The sequence below is a fragment of the Canis aureus genome, chromosome 10 (assembly GCF_053574225.1).
Source record: "Canis aureus isolate CA01 chromosome 10, VMU_Caureus_v.1.0, whole genome shotgun sequence".
Classification (NCBI taxonomy): domain Eukaryota; kingdom Metazoa; phylum Chordata; class Mammalia; order Carnivora; family Canidae; genus Canis; species Canis aureus.
Window position 1 is genome coordinate 41,863,903 of NC_135620.1, and position 15,872 is coordinate 41,879,774.

The 15,872-nt window shown below is 39.3% G+C and overlaps 1 protein-coding gene across 2 annotated transcripts in view; it reads left to right on the forward strand.

Annotated features, from left to right (window-relative positions):
* Positions 1 to 15,872, forward strand: part of FOCAD (focadhesin) — a 312,226-nt gene that overhangs the window by 33,202 nt on the left and 263,152 nt on the right. For both annotated transcript variants that reach the window (XM_077912127.1, XM_077912128.1), the window contains exons 2-4: positions 1,174 to 1,262; positions 4,122 to 4,196; positions 6,216 to 6,370. In XM_077912127.1, the coding sequence (XP_077768253.1) occupies positions 1,206 to 1,262; positions 4,122 to 4,196; positions 6,216 to 6,370 (287 nt within the window). In that variant the 5' untranslated portion in view covers positions 1,174 to 1,205. The remainder of the gene's footprint in view (positions 1 to 1,173; positions 1,263 to 4,121; positions 4,197 to 6,215; positions 6,371 to 15,872) is intronic.

A 15,872-nucleotide genomic window follows, 5' to 3' on the forward strand; every position in this document is an offset into this window, starting at 1 on the left:
TTTTTTTTTGAAAACCCAGTAGGAATGAGAGGTGTGATGTATATATTAAAAGTTGGTGCTGGGGATCCCTGGGTGGCGCAGCGGTTTGGCGCCTGCCTTTGGCCCAGGGCAGGATCCTGGAGACCTGGGATCGAATCCCATGTCAGGCTCCTGGTGCATGGAGCCTGCTTCTCCCTCTGCCTGTGTCTCTGCCTCTCTCTCTCTCTCTCTATCATAAAGAAATAAAAATAAAAAAAATAAAAGTTGATGCTAATTGCTTGCTTTTTTTTTTTTTTAAGATTTTATTTATTTATTCATAGAAACAGAGAGAGAGGCAGAGACACAGGCAGAGGGAGAGGGAGAAGCAGGCTCCATGCAGGAAGCCCGATGTGGGACTCGATCCCAGGTCTCCAGGATCACACCCCAGGCTGCAGGTGGCACCAAACCGCTGCACCACCAGGGCTGCCCAATTGCTTGCTCTTTTAGCAGATTAGCAATCTGTTTCAATGTGTGAGTTTCTAGGTCATTTTTATACTTCCTGAAAAAAGCTCACCTAGGCTTTATACTTGTTACCAGCAGTTGGATGAGTACTTATATGAAAGCTTGCATCAAACTGTTGTATAGTTTAAGCAATTTTGTAAAAATTTGATTCTTTTTCCCTTAGAAGTTTTGACCTATGAAAGAGTTTCTATTTTTTTGAATAAAGATTTTATTTATTTATTAGAGAGAGAGAGAGAGAACAGAGGGAGAGGGAGGGAGAGCAGACTCCTTGCTGAGCAGAGAGCCAGATGTGGGGCTCCATCCCAGGATCCTGAGATCAAGACCTGAGCCGAAGGCAGATACTTAACTGGCTGAGCCACCCAGGTGCCCCAAGACTTTCTATTTCAAACATGTGGTTGAACTTTTAAAATCATGTTATTTAGGTTTGAGCTTTTGGATTTTTGGGGGGTTTCAATAGTGTGAATTAATCTGTTCTAGGATTTACTCTAATGGGAAAAACCAAGAGTGGTTGAGCATTGTAGTTTATTTATCAGTCATGGCATTTGTGGGCTAGAGTGGTTGCAATTACACTGTAGAGCCCTATGCTTTATTTCCATTGTTGTCTTTAGAATGAATTACTTTCATGTTATTTGAGGAATAATTGGTTTGAACTCCTTTTCCAGACTAACAAATATTCTTTTGTTTTGATTACAGAGTCTCCATGTATATATTTAAGAGAAGCAAAAATGTCAGATGATATCAGGAAAAGGTTTGAATTTCCAAATTCTCTTATCCAATCACAGGTAATTTTTACTTATTTAATTATTTTTGCTTTCTGGTAACAAATGAACTTTACATTTTTAACATGTTTTATTCTATATGTAGAATTGTGTATATATATCACTTCATTAACTTTTATGTAAGTTAACCTGAAAATTTATATTCAAGGGGCACCCAGCTGGCTCAGGCAGTAGAGCATGTGACGCTGGGTGTTGAGATTACTTTAAAAAAATAAAATGAAAATGTATTTGTGACATAGGAAAGTGAATATTTGAAATTGACCAATCTCAGCATCTATTTGTATCATACTTTTCTTCTTAACATAATAAAACCTTGCTTAACTATGATTCCCCTAGATTTGTGTTTTTTTTTTTTAAGTCTATAATTGTTGGGAATAGAAATAAATGGTTATACATCTACAGAGTATGAGAGATTGATATTTAAAATGGTATCTTTTACCCCTGTACAACTATTAAGAATACGACATTTTGACCATAATAACAAACATTCAGTAAGTAAAATATCCTGGATGAAAGAATTTGATGTGTCTACTAACACAGTCAGGGGCTGGTGATAATTTATCTTAGAGAGCTTTTCGATGATTAGGATTCAAACAAAAGTGGTTAGTGGTGAGCCTTCCACTAATGAGAAGCATTCTGGTTAGTCAAGGTACCATAATAGCTTACTGTCTTTTCTTGTGCGAGTGAAGCCAGGAGACCAGCAGGAGCCAGCCTGAAGACTGAACGACTTACAGCGTCTTGGATGCTTGCAGCTGTTTACTCCAGAGATACCTGCTGTGGGAATTGACTTAGCTGGGTAGTGGGGAACCCTTCCATGAGGAGTAGAACACTCCTTATGCAAGATTCCCTTCTACCTGACTGGGTTGGAGTCCTATCCTGTGCGACACAGGTCCTTACCATAAAGAGGAAGATGAAGACTTGGAAGATACACCGTCCACAGTTTTTATTTTTCTGTGCCTGGAGTCCCTTCATTAGCATAGATAACCAAGCAATGTCTATGTGTGTTATTGTTGAATTAAGTGAGAAGTGTACATGTATTTTTTTTCATGGATGATGTCTCCTTAAACTCTTCTATTATGGAAAATTTAAGTAACAACAGAGGGTCATTTACCCTTGGATTTCGTGCTTTAAAATCAAGGTAGCCTATATTCTCTGATTTGTTAGAAAAAAAACATGGAAAGGCAAACCGGAGAAGTTGGACCTAGTGGACAGTTGGGGGGATGTTGGTCAGTAAGCTGATCTTCCTCTAGTCTTTTTTTCTAAATAGGAACGGGAGCTTTTTTGAAAAAAAATTTAATTTTTTTTTGTCCCTGTTGTGTTTCATACTAGTTTTATGTGGTTCTTGCAATTGTGCCCTGTTTTCTGTGAATACTTCTTATTCTGTAACCGCTGCTTAGTGTTAGCACCATATTTCATTGATTCACACACCTTTTTTTCACATTTTAACATCTTTGAAATTGGGTTGCATCTAGTAACTAGTGGCAGCAGCTGTTATACTGTTCGTATGGCCTGCACAATTGTGAACTTGGCCATGACGTTTGGAAGGAACTCTTTCATTAATATAAAATCAAAATTCTGAATTATCATGTGCATTATATAACATCAATTAGTTGGCAGCCTTTCTTCCTTAGTTGTATGTAAAATAAGAGTGCATCTTGAAGTTGATGTCCAGTTATATTCAATGAAATATGGTATATTTTGTAAACAAGTACTAGAACTGTTCACTGGTTTTCAATTCTTGGTACTATTCTTTTAACTAGGAGGTAAGAGACAGTTAATTGATCTAAACTTTTTATTCTGTAAATGAGTGATTTATATTACAAAACTGAGATCATCAAGCATTGAGGTCTTCTATGTAAATTTCCCATGTGTGAAATATGAAAAGAAACAAAGAAGGGGGGGGGTGCAGCATTTTTTGGTGAGCTTTTCCGGAGACTACAAGACAGGGATTCACAGATGTATCCTGCATTGGTCCAAATATAAGATCAACACTTGGTATAGTTGGAAAGTTCTTTCCAGCCCATATGCAGAATGGCTGTCACTGTTGCTAGCCTATAGTTCTAGGACAGCACAGCAGTGCTGGGTAGTGGTGAAGAACCAAGAGAATGGAGTTGAGGTGGTAAGAAAGAATGGTATTTATGTGTTTATGTCATCAACACACCTCTCTAAGAGTCCTTAGATTTAATTTTGGGCTTTTTGCCCAAAGCAGGGTATGGGAAAATTTTAGAGATTGATGAGACCAAAAGCTTATGAAAGAGCTAAAGCCTATGAGAGAATAATAAATTAAATCCTAGTGCCTAAGCGAGAGAGAATGGTTGTGGTAGGGGGAGACCTCTTGGTTCAGATCTGTATGAGTCATGGTCATAAAGATAGGGATGAGTTTTCTCCATCTTCATTAAGGGCATGATGAAGCATGATAGATTTCATTTAGATGCAAAAATGATTTTAAAAGCTGTGGAGTTTCTCATTTGTCTCGTGGTTTAATGGATGAAGCAATCTCACATTATTTTCTAATACTAACTGACAGCAATTTGAACTGAAAATCTGACTATTTTCTTAACATGGATGAACTATAGTTTGCTTATTGGGATAAAAATGCTTACTTTGAGCATTGTTATGAAGCTAAGAAGTTATATGTACGTAGAATGCCTAATTCAGTGCCTTCCACAGAGCAGACTCTCAAATGAATGGAAATTTTATTACTAGTTAACTGCCTGGCACACTGATACTCCTATCACCTAGTGGTTTTTTTGTTTCATGTCAACTACTACTGACACGTGTTACCTTCAAATGTGCTAATTGGAGAGAACTTCTGATCCCATGTATTTACTGACTTTTTTTTTTTTTTTTTTTTTTTTTAAGGCTGTGGGTCATCTTATTGCTGCAGTTCTAAAGGAAAATGGTTTTTCAGAAAAGATCCACCAATCCACAAACCAGGTCTGTATTCAACTTTGTGCTTGACTTCTATTCAGATACTGCTGCCAGTAGCACATAGGCACTTTTTTTGTTTCAGGTCACTGCAGAAATGATTCTGAACTGGGTTTGTTTGTTTGGTTTGCGATGTTATTCTTCCAAATTCTTTACAGTTTTATTTTATTTTATTTTATTTATTTTTAAAAGATTTATTTATTTTTTATTCTTGAGAGACACAGAGAGAGGCAGAGACATATGTTGGTACTTGCAGCTGAAGGAAAATTTGCGTACCACGCAGAGGATAGTGCTAAGAGATGAGTGCTAAGAGTTGAAGCAGTGTTCAGCTTACTGAGATGTAGACTACTGGGTTTGGGTCAACTAGTGTTGTATATTTTGACCTGATGATTGGAAACTCCACTTATGACCTATGATTGGAAACTCCACTTATTCTCAGGTAAACTCTGGAGAATATAGATGATGGAAATAATAATTTTTTTTTCATAACAGAAATAATTAATTTCCCTTCTCACATTGCTTTTGATTAGCTGCTCCAAGTTACATCTCTTTACAGCTTCGGCTGCCGTGTTGAAATAAGAGTAGAGGCAAACTTCACTAATTGGCATTTATCTGGTATTCGTATGTAGTCTTCTAAATCAGGTTTTCTGAGAACGCTGATTTTAATCCTGCTTTAATCACATTATGTACTCTGAGATGATCTAGTGGTTTTACTTAAACTGCCAGGATTTATTGAATGTGTCAAATCCCTCTAACTGTTTTCTCTTCTATTAATACATGAATGCTTACTTCCATGAGAGCACAGTAATGCCTGAGGCAATGTTTTTTTATTCATTTATTTCATTTTTTCTGGCTTATCACGGGGTAATGACATTTAGAACCCTCTGATATTGGCCATACAGGTGAATAAAATTTTCTTCTGAATAAAAGAACTAGAATATAAATATTTCTTTCCTGCAGTGACTGTTAACTGTGTTGTTCTGGTATAGTGGGATTGTAAGATTAGAAAGGCTCTCAGAGCCACCTACAGTGGGAAAGTGGGCACAATATGATGTTGATTTTATTCTTTTAGTTATTCTGTGGGAGCTGAGGCTCTCGATTTTTCTTCTCAAATTGTATATTTTTCTAATAACTTATGTCAGGAAGTGGGAAAAATAGCGTCATGATGTGCTCTTTGAAACAACAACAACAACAACAACAAAAAGAAAAAAAACAAAAACCAAAACCAAAACCCAAATCGCATGTAAATCTAAATGGACTTACCCCCACAATTCATATACGGGTTTATCATTAGTTGTGAACCTCTGGTGGGGTGGTTCATGGCTTCTTGAGGAAGTTGGGAAAGCTAGAAGCTCTGCTTTTATAGGATTTTTGTGCCCTTCTGATGCTTTTCTATGGAAGATGACAGTTTCACAGTCTGAGGGGACAAAAAGTCAGTTTATTTTTTGACCAAAACAGTTTTCTGGGCTCTTGCTGGAAGCCATGGAGCTGGTAGCTTGCTGGCATCCTGTTATATTTCACTGTCTTTCCTCAGGGGGCAGGGACATTGTAGGGGATGTGGGGGTGCATGTAGGTGATAGAGTTTGGCAGGACAGCAGAGACATGCTTTGGAAAGGTTGTTGCATATAGGGCTTGAAGCATAGGCACGAGTTGGTGTTCAGCCTACACTTAACTGCTATGCTGATACTGATGGTGTCTGGTTCAAGGACTTGGTTGGAGCATGGTGCTAGAGCCAAGTCTTAGTTTTGATCCCCTGTCAGTTTCGTTGGGTTGTTCCAACCCAAGTCATACCTCTGTCTGTAGCCAGCCTTATTTTATAGCCGAGACACCAGAGGAGCAAGAGTTGTTGTATCAGAACACATCCATTACCTCTCTTGGAAGATTGACTTTCGTTTCTACAAATGATAGGATGAGAGCATCATCTGTGTACGAAAGCTAGCCCACTGTGACACTTCCATGAATGGCTGGGGGTATGCATTGCCTTTGCTTCTCATTGGAAGTGTCTTCTAATCACTGGTTTGATTTCAGACTCCAGCTTTGAACTTGCTGTGGGAGAAATGTTGCAGTGATAACGTGGTGGTTCGAACGGCCTGCTGTGAGGGTCTGGTGGCCCTTGTTGCTCAGGATCATGCAGAGTTCAGCTACGTGCTCAATGGGATACTCAACCTGATTCCCTCGACCAGGTATTCTTCATGTCTGATCAGGAAAACACTTAAATTTTTAGAAAAAAAAAAAAAGTCACTAATTTGCCATTAAAGGTCAACATTCACTTGACTTGCCAGTTGTTTTTCTTTTCCTTAAAATGTCATGCAGTGGATATTTCATATATGCTGATTTAAACTCTATAGTCTTGGAATTTGTGATCACTTGCTGTACTTAAGCTTCAAAACTGTGCTTAAATTTGTCATTGCTCTTTAAAAAAAAAAAAAAGATTTTATTTATTTATTCATGAGAGGCACAGAATGAGAGGCAGAGACATAGGCAGAGGGAGAAGCACGCTCCCTGCAAGAAGTCCCATGTGGGACTCCATCCCAGGACCCTGGAATCATGACCTAAAGGCAAAGGCAGGTGCTCAACCACTGAGTCACTCAGCACCCCAAAATGTTAGGTTTTAATGTGTCTCTCTTTTAACTTACTTGTTGATCTTAAGCAGGCCATGTAGATTTTGCCTTATGCCTTTTTTCATATGCAGGTAATGGTATTTGTTTCCCACTAAATAGTTTTCAAATGCCTTAAAATTCATAAATATAAAATCTACTTGCATTGTATGGTTGTTTGTACTGTTTATATTCAAAAGTAAGTATCAGCAACCAAGGGGCCTGGGAAATGTCTCTGTCTATGGAAGGAATAATTAGGGCAGGTTAGGTTATACTTTTTTTCTGTTTGTTTGATATGTAAGATTTTATTTTTAAGTAATTTCTACACCTACCATGGCACTTGAACTTAAAACCCAGAGATCAAGAGTTGCATGCTGTACCAACTGAACCAGCCAGGCATCCCACATTATAATTTTGATTCCAAAAGCTTATGTTAGAAAATTATGCCGGTGTGACATGTCCTTTACACATCAGTATAAGTCTGTCCTTACTGTTGTAAACTGAAAAGCATAAGCTTTGCTGATAGTGGATCAGCATGTCATCTATATATATTATAATTTTTCAGTAATCTTAGATTTTTTAAAATTTAAAAGTGTATTTTTTAGGATGCCTAGATGGCTTAGTCAGTTAAGCATCTTACTCTTGATTTCAGCTCAGGTTATGATTGCAGGTTGGTGAGATTGAGCTCTGTCTCAGGCTCCATACTCAGCTTAAGATTCTCTTTCTTTGGGATCCCTGGGTGGCGCAGCGATTTGGCGCCTGCCTTTGGCCCAGGGCGCGATCCTGGAGACCCGGGATCGAATCCCATGTCAGGCTCCCGGTGCATGGCGCCTGCTTCTCCCTCTGCCTGTGTCTCTGCCTCTATCTCTCTCTCTCTCTCTCTCTGTGTGACTATCATAAATAAATAAAAATTAAAAAAAATATTAAAAAAAAAGATTCTCTTTCTTCCTCTGCCCCTCTCCTCCCACATTTAAAAACAAAAATGTATTTTTTAAATAAGCAACACAGTCACCTGGAAAAAATCCAAAAGGGTATACGGCAAGGTGTCTATCTTACCCCTATATTTCAGTTTTTCTCCTTATAGACAAAACTCTTACCAGATCTTATTACCTTTTTATAGATGTATGCACATATAACTGATAATTCATGTGTATATATTTTTCCTTAAGAAAAAGCCAAAATTAATAGCCTTACTGTACATAGTATTTTTCATTTTTCAGTGAAAAAATGTATCTTAGAGACCATTCTTTAAAAAAAATAAAGTGCTTCCTAATTTTTTTGAGCTGCATACAGTTCCATTGTTTGAATATACCATAATTTACTAATTCCCTATTGTTTTCATTTTTTTTTTTTTTCAATTAGAGGTAGTGCCATTAGTTTTCAAGGGTCTTTGGAAACATGGTCAAGACATAGAAGAAAGCCTTGTATATATAGGAATTAAAAAAAATTTTTTTTGAAGATTTTATTTACTTGAGAGAGAGAGAGAGAGAGAGAGAGAGAATGAATGGTGGGAAGGAGCACAGGGGGGGGACAAACAGACTCCCCATTGAACAGACCCTGAGATCATAACTTAGGCCAAAGGCAGCTGCTTAACCAATGGAGCCACCCAGTACCCCTCATATATAGAAATTTTAACAATTGGTGGATCCTGGGGGCAATTTTTTTTTAATTTCCTTTCTGAAAATGTTCTTGTCTAATGTTAAGCCACAGGGAGATGTACATTGGGTAGATGTTGAAGCTAACCAGTTTAATTTTTGAATCAATTTGATGATGAAATGTGTTATATAAGGGCTATGTTTTCTTCATTGTTGCCAGTAGAGATAATAATGATTTGTGAAGAATTTTTTTCATTTGCCTTATTTCAAGTAGCAGAGCTTTGTGGTTTGCAATGATTATAAAGATTATACTTTGCATTGTTTATGTCTTTAAAAAAAACAGAATGAGAAGCAAATTTAAGAAATTAAATTTAATTTAATTAAAAACAGGAGACCCAACCAGCCTTCTCCTTCAAATGCTGTTCAGGGAATTTTCTGACACAGAAAACCATCTTTTTACCATGCAAGTAGAAGCAAAAAGAAAACTGGGACACCAGTACTTATATGGCACAAAGTAGACTTTAAAACAAGTCTATAACAAGAAACAAAGAAGGACACTATATAATGATAAAGAAGACAATCCAACAGGAGGATATAACAATTGTAAATATTTATGCACCCAACATGGGAGCACCTAAATATATAAAGCAACTATTGATAGATATAAAGTAAGAAAACAGTAATACAATAATAGTAGAAGACTGTAACACCCCACTTACATCAATGGACAGATCATCCAAACAGAAAATCAACAAGGAAACAGTGGTTTTGAATGACACATTGGACCAGATGGATCTAACAGATATATCCAGAACATTCCATCCAAAAACAGTGCAATACACATTTCTTTTCAAGGGCATGTAGAACATTCTCCTGACTAGATTACATGTTAGGCCATAAAACAAATCTCCATAAACTCAAAAAGATTGAAATCATATCCGGCATCTTTTCTGACCACAACAGTATAAAACTGGAAATAAAAATGAAACAAACATACGGAAAAACACCCTCCCCCCCATACCATCTTCATCTTTGGGCTATAAAAGCAGTAATGCCTTTGTCATTTCCCTGTGCTTCTTGCCTGAGACAGTTTAGATCTTCAATTTCCAGCATTTAAATTTCTACTTGTCTCTGGATTTCTGTTCCTAAAAGAGAGATTTATCAGAATCTAGAGGCATCCTGGGAACAGAGCCACACAGTAATTGCTCAGCTTTGATGTAGAACAGTAATTCTGTAGTGTAATCTTTTTATTTTGCCTACCTGCTGGCACAGCATCCTTCAGGAACTGAGAGATTTAGAGAGGGAGGGAGGGAGCCTAGTGAGAAGCAGCCTTCTATAGAAGAGAGATGTAGAGAATGTAGCTTCTGGAGCTTTCTCAGCATTGCAGGAAATGTTGAAAGGTGCAAGGAAAGATGGAAGGAAAACTCTGTGAGGTCATCTCCCCTAGCCTTATAACCTGCTTCCTGGCCCTTTGTAAATCTAGTCTATAAAATTCTCTTGGATCATGTATGGAAGGGTCCTCCCCCCCAATTCACCCTGCAATTTGAGAAACATTGGTCTAGAGCCTGCTACATTGTATAGTCTAACTTTGCAAAAGACTTGACATTTGCAAAGCTCTGGTTGTCTAAACTTCAGGGAGTGGCTGGGAAAGTGTCTGGCTCTGTTTGAGAGACTGTTCCCTTCAAAGGAATAGTTTGATGTCTAAGAGTGTTCTCGGTTCAAAGCTGAGGCAACATGAAACAATTGTAAACTAGTTTTTATAGCTTCTGTAAACAAAGAAATGGATTTAAGAGGTCTAAAATGTTCTTTTAATCAGTAAGGAAATTTGGAAAAAAAAAATTATTCCCTAGGGAGGCTGAAGGACAGAAGGGGGACCGCAAAGGAAACACAGTAAGGAAATCATTATCACCAGTTAAATGTGAATTTTGAAATTAAACAAACTGAAAGTACATGGTAGCATGTACTTTACTTGTCTCTTAAGGAACTGCTTGTTTTAAGTTTAGATGGTTTTTGATTTTGTTTATTTTTGTTTTTACATTGAATGTATCCTGAGATAAAGATTCCCAAAGCAAGTTTTTCCATTTTTCTGTTCTTAGATTCTCCCCACCCCACCCCCCTTAACTGCACTAGCTTCTAGAAAGCTCTTGCAGCCATTGTTACAGTTGCTTGGTAACGGGATTGTGCATAAAAACTGTACTCTCCTGTGGAACCAGGTATTCAGTTTTCGATATTGAGATGTCATGACAGCCTGTAATTTCAATTCAACTGCTTCTCCAGCTCCTTCCTGCTTTTAAAAAATGTGTTTGGGAGGATGGTTATGCACTAGATACACTAAGCTAGTCCTCGATTGGTGCGCCTTTTGTGCTTTTAAATAGGGGAGAGACCTGCAATTTATGTATTTGGGGAAAATAAAGTGTGTTAGGTGTGAGAGATTAAAGTCTGCTTTCTGAGATTCTTAAAGCACAGCTTACTTTGTATTTTTGTTTTATTTTTTAAAGATTTTATTTGCTTATTTTAGAGAGAGAGAGGGATAGAGAGCAGGAGCAAGGAGTGGGAGGGAGAGGGAGAGGGGAAGGGAGAAGCTTGCCCAGACTCCCTGCTGGGCTCCATCCCACGACCCTGAGATCATGACCTGAGCCGAAACCAAGGGTTGGACGCTCAACTGGCTGAGCCACCCAGGCGCCCCACAAAGCCTACTTTTCAATGAAATCTTGTATAGAATATTAAAAATGCCCACAGTAGTCCTGGCTAAAGCTGATGAATTCAGTGAGTCTTTGCTCATGGATTGATGAAGGTCCAAATTGGTTAAAAATGATCCTAAGAACTATTGGGAGCTAATATTTAAGGGTAATTTAGTGAGAAAAATTGTCTCGGGCAGCCCGTTTGGCTCCGTGGTTTAGCGCCGCCTTCAGCCCAGGGCCTGATCCTGGAGACCCGGGATCGAGTCCCACGTCGGGCTCCCTGCATGGAGCCTGCTTCTCCCTCTGCCTGTGTCTCTGCCTCTCTCTCTGTGTGTGTGTCTCTCATGAATAAATAAATAAAATCTTAAAAAAAAAATTATTGTCTCTCAGGATCTTCTCTTACATTGCTGTTCCTTGGGAGACTTAATTGTTTTGTTCTCTTATAGGCAACAGCTAGCAACTGAGGAGATAGTGTATTTATATCTTATATTATTGAGGCATTTCTGTTCTATTTAGGTTCTTTGTTTTTATTTTGACAGGAGATGAAGCATCAAGGAAAGATGCCTTCATGAGGTTTCTCCAAGATTTAAGGGGTGCAGACATAGCTTGGTTGGTTGCTTGCTTACTTTCTATCCTTTTTCCTTCCCTCCCTCCCTCCCTTCCTTCCTTCCTTCCTTCCTTCCTTCCTTCCTTCCTTCCTTCCTTCCTTCCTTCCTTTCTTCCCTCCTTCCTTCCTTCCTTCTTTCCAAGGTTTTATGTGACAGAGAGAGCACAAATAGGCAGATTGGCAGGGAGAGGGAGAAGCAGACCCCCCACTGAGCAGGGAACCTGATGAAGGGCTCAGTCCCACCACCTTGGGATCAATACCTGAGCTGAAGCAGACATTTAACCGACTGAGCCACCCAGGTCCCCAGTCATAGCGTGCTTTAATCTGTAGTTTGGGGGTGGGGGGTCAGTATTTTTCTTGAGTTTGAGATGGTTTCAGGTTTATATCTAGGTGGGTATCATTGCTCATTTCGCTCTTATCTGAGAGTGACAGAATCATTGGACCAAGTCTGTTTCCCCATCGTGTCTTCTAAATATTCCTGTGAGCTCTTTAGCTTGTTTCCAGATGTTCCCCTTTTCTTTTCTCCAATCTTTTTTCTTTCCCCCAAATCCCAGAACCTTGCTCAGCTTGCAGCTCATAACCAGAAAAGTGATTCCAGGCACTTTTTTTTTTTTTTTTCCGTCTAGGACATTCTGCCCTATTTCTTTTCAAGTTCCTTGATCTCGTTGAAGGCTTTGTTTGTCACAGAATCTTCCATTGTAAAAGCCATGTGTTTGTGCTGAGATGTTTCTAGGTGATTTAGAAAAGCAACTACTGAAACACATGTTACTTTTATAGTGGGAAAAGGCTTCAGAAGAAATCAGACTGTTTCTGGGGACTGAGAAGACAAATGAGGATGCAGAACTTCCCCAAGCAAAAAGTCAATAGCATTATATTTCTTGGATTTTTTTTTAAGCATTATTTTTTGTCATTTATTGAAGCCTGGGTTCCCCAGAATTGTTTTTTATTTCCTTCCTTTCTTCCTGGTCTTCTTTGTCTGTCTCTCTTTTCTCATATAATTTTATAACAAATTTAGAAAATGATTTGATCGTTAATGTGGTGTTTAACATTCTCTTATTTGCTGGTGACTTACTGTGCTTAAGGCTGACTGGTTGTCCTTTCTGGTGAAGAAAGGGACTTGGCTGCATTTGTACCATATGTTGCCATCATACCCTGGGATGCCCCCTTCAGAGATAATTTGTGTCATTCTCTTCAACCCAGACCCTTGTAATTCTCATCCCTGGTCAAAAAATTAGTATGGGTACTTCCTTGTCCCTCATATTTAGAATATTTCAAAAGCAAGGAACCGAGCATTATTTGTGGTCTTTCCAAAAGGAGATTGAGCAGGGGCACCTGGGTGGTGCAGGCTGTTCAGTGTCTGCCTGCCTTTGGCTCGGGTCATGATCTCAGGGTCCTGAGATCGAGCCTGACATCCGGCTCCCGGCTCTGTGAGGAGTCTGCTTCTCCTACTCCCTTTGCCTCTCTTCCTGCTTGTGAGTGCTCTCTCTCTGTTAAATGAATGAAATCTTTTTTTTTCTTTTTTTTTTAAAGATTTCATTTATTCATTCCTGAGAGACATGGAGAGAGGCAGAGAGAGAGGCAGAGGGAGAAGCAGGCTCCTCATAGGGGGCCCGTTGTGGAACTCGATCCTGGCACTGGGATCATGACTTGAGCCAAAGGCAGACACTCAACCACTGACACCCAGGTGTCCCTAAATAAAAAATAAATGAAATCTTTAAAAAAAAAAAAAAAAAAAGGAGACTGAGCATATATGAGCAGTGTTTAGAGTTGTAATCCCATCAACCCCAAACAAAGGAAACCTGATGTGTGCTATTCATATGCACAATAGTAATTGTGCTATATTTATCTAGAGAAAAGCCATTTTTGTGAGTGGCTTTAATTACTGTAGTTTATACAGCTTGACCAAAAATGTTTTCTTTTGTCTTATTTATTTCTTTGGAATACTCAACATCATTACTGACCCACCCTCCCTCTCATGATAAGATCTGGGTCTTGGCTTTTAGGCCCAGTGAAAATTGAAGTTCCTTTTTGCATTGCCTCTTGCCACTCTGCTTGTAGCACAGGCCTGAAGTTTCTGTCACTCTCACTTAGAGGATTCTTGAGTCTATTCAGCCTGTTTTGGCACCCACCCAGGGAAGAACTGTTCCAGCTGATCTTCACTGAAGGGCTTTGGCAGCAGGTTGCTGAGTGTGTTAGGACTCTGGGCTACAAGCTACAGAAACCCACTTGAACTAATTTGAGCATAAAAGGGTTGATTTTTTACTTTTTTTGGTAAAAGGGTGTCCCCTAGGACCTCAGAAAGGAACTGGATACGGACTGTGTTTCTCCCCTCTTGCCAAAGAGTGTTTCTCTGCCTCTCATCTATAGGGCGCCACCTGCCCTGGGTCAAAACCTCTTACATGTAAGAGACGGCCAGACTGAGGTTGGCCACAGTTACAGATTTCCAAGGACCTGGGCGTATGAGATGTTCACTCTGGACCAGTTGGATCTGCCAGGGGCCATGTGTTAGTTTCCTCCGGCTGTTGCAACAAATGACCACACACTTGACTTAAAATAACAGAAATTTATTCTTTTACCATTCTGAAGGCTGGAAGTACCAAACCAAGGAGGCCACAGGATTGCTTCCTTCTGGAGTTTGGGACCATGCGTTCCATTTCTCTTTTAGCTTCTGGTGGCTGTTGCAACCCTGGGTGTTCCTCATTCCTCAGCTTGTGGCTGTATTAACTCTTGCCTCTTCAGGCCCTCTTGTCTGTGTGTCTGTCTCTACTCTTCCTCCCCTTTCTCTTAGAAGCACACCAGTCATTGGGTTTAAGGCCCACCCTGGATGATCCTTAATTATATTTGCAGAGACCCTATTTCCAAATAAAGTCATGTTTCATGGGTACTAGGCAATAGGACTTAGATGTATCCTTCTGGGAGACACAATTTGACCCTCTCCAGCCTGTGTCTTCACCCTGTGGACCTATGTGTGCTAGGTTCCTTGCACAGTAACCACACCAGTGGGGAAGGGGTGACAAGTCCTCAAACAGGAGACTGAAACACTTGTTTCCAAGGAGTCTTCTGCCTGGGGATTCAACTTGGAGGCAATCGGTAGTGTTCAGCCCCTCAGCTCAGCTGTAGCTTTGAACTATAATTGTGCTTAAGTGACTGATGCTATATCAGTGTTGCTCGGACAGGGACAGAGGGAGAGACATTGAGTGGATAGAGAGTCATTGTCAAAGGTAACATAACTGTGTTCCTGTGATGGCAAGATGCCACCATGTTTTCCATTATCATCATTCTCTGGAATATTCTTTTTTTTATAATTTTATTTATTTATTTGGTGCGGGGGGGGGGGGAGAGAATCAGAGAATGAGTGGAGGGAGGGGCAGAGGACGAGGGAGAAGCAGACTCCCTGTGGAGCAGGAAGCCGGATGCTGAACTTGATCCCAGGACCCTGGGATCATGACCTGAACTGAAGGCAGATGCTTAACCAACTGAGCCACCCAGGTGCCATGGAGTGTTTTTTTGGAACTATATATTACCTCTCCAAACAGGAACAACCAGTGCCTTGGTTGCCAGGGGGATGAAGGGATGGAAACTAGCTTATAATGTGACACAAAAAAATTTCCAAGAAACTTTTGGACAAAGTTCTTGTTAAAAAGAGTAACTTTTCCTATGACTTAAAAAATTTTTATAGAGAATTTCAAAAGTAGATAGAATGCTATTGTGAACCCTCATGTTCCTGTCACTCATCCCTACAGCCACTAAACTATCTTGCTTCCTCCATCATCCACCTCCCTCCATGCTTGGAAGCAAATTCCAGACACTGTATAATTTCTTCTTTAGATATTTAACTGTATACTTGCTTTTAAAAGACAATAGTAATGTTATTATACCTGGATGCATGTGTGTATAATTTTAAAAATGTATGGCCAGTGTTTAGATTTCTAATTGTCTCATTTTTTTTTAATGATTTGTTTGAATGACCATCCAAATAGGAATTTGTTGTTATGTCTTTTACATCTTTTAAATCTGGGATGGCCCCCTCCCATTCAGCCATCTGTCTCTGTCTCTCTTTTTTTGGATTTTGCTGAGTATATCCCTATGGTATACTTTAACTTATTTCTTTGTATTTCCTGTAAAATGAAAGTTTGCTTTAGAAGTTTGATGAGATTTATGTTCAGTTTTTGTTGTTAATGGGAGGGATATTGTGGGAGGGGAGA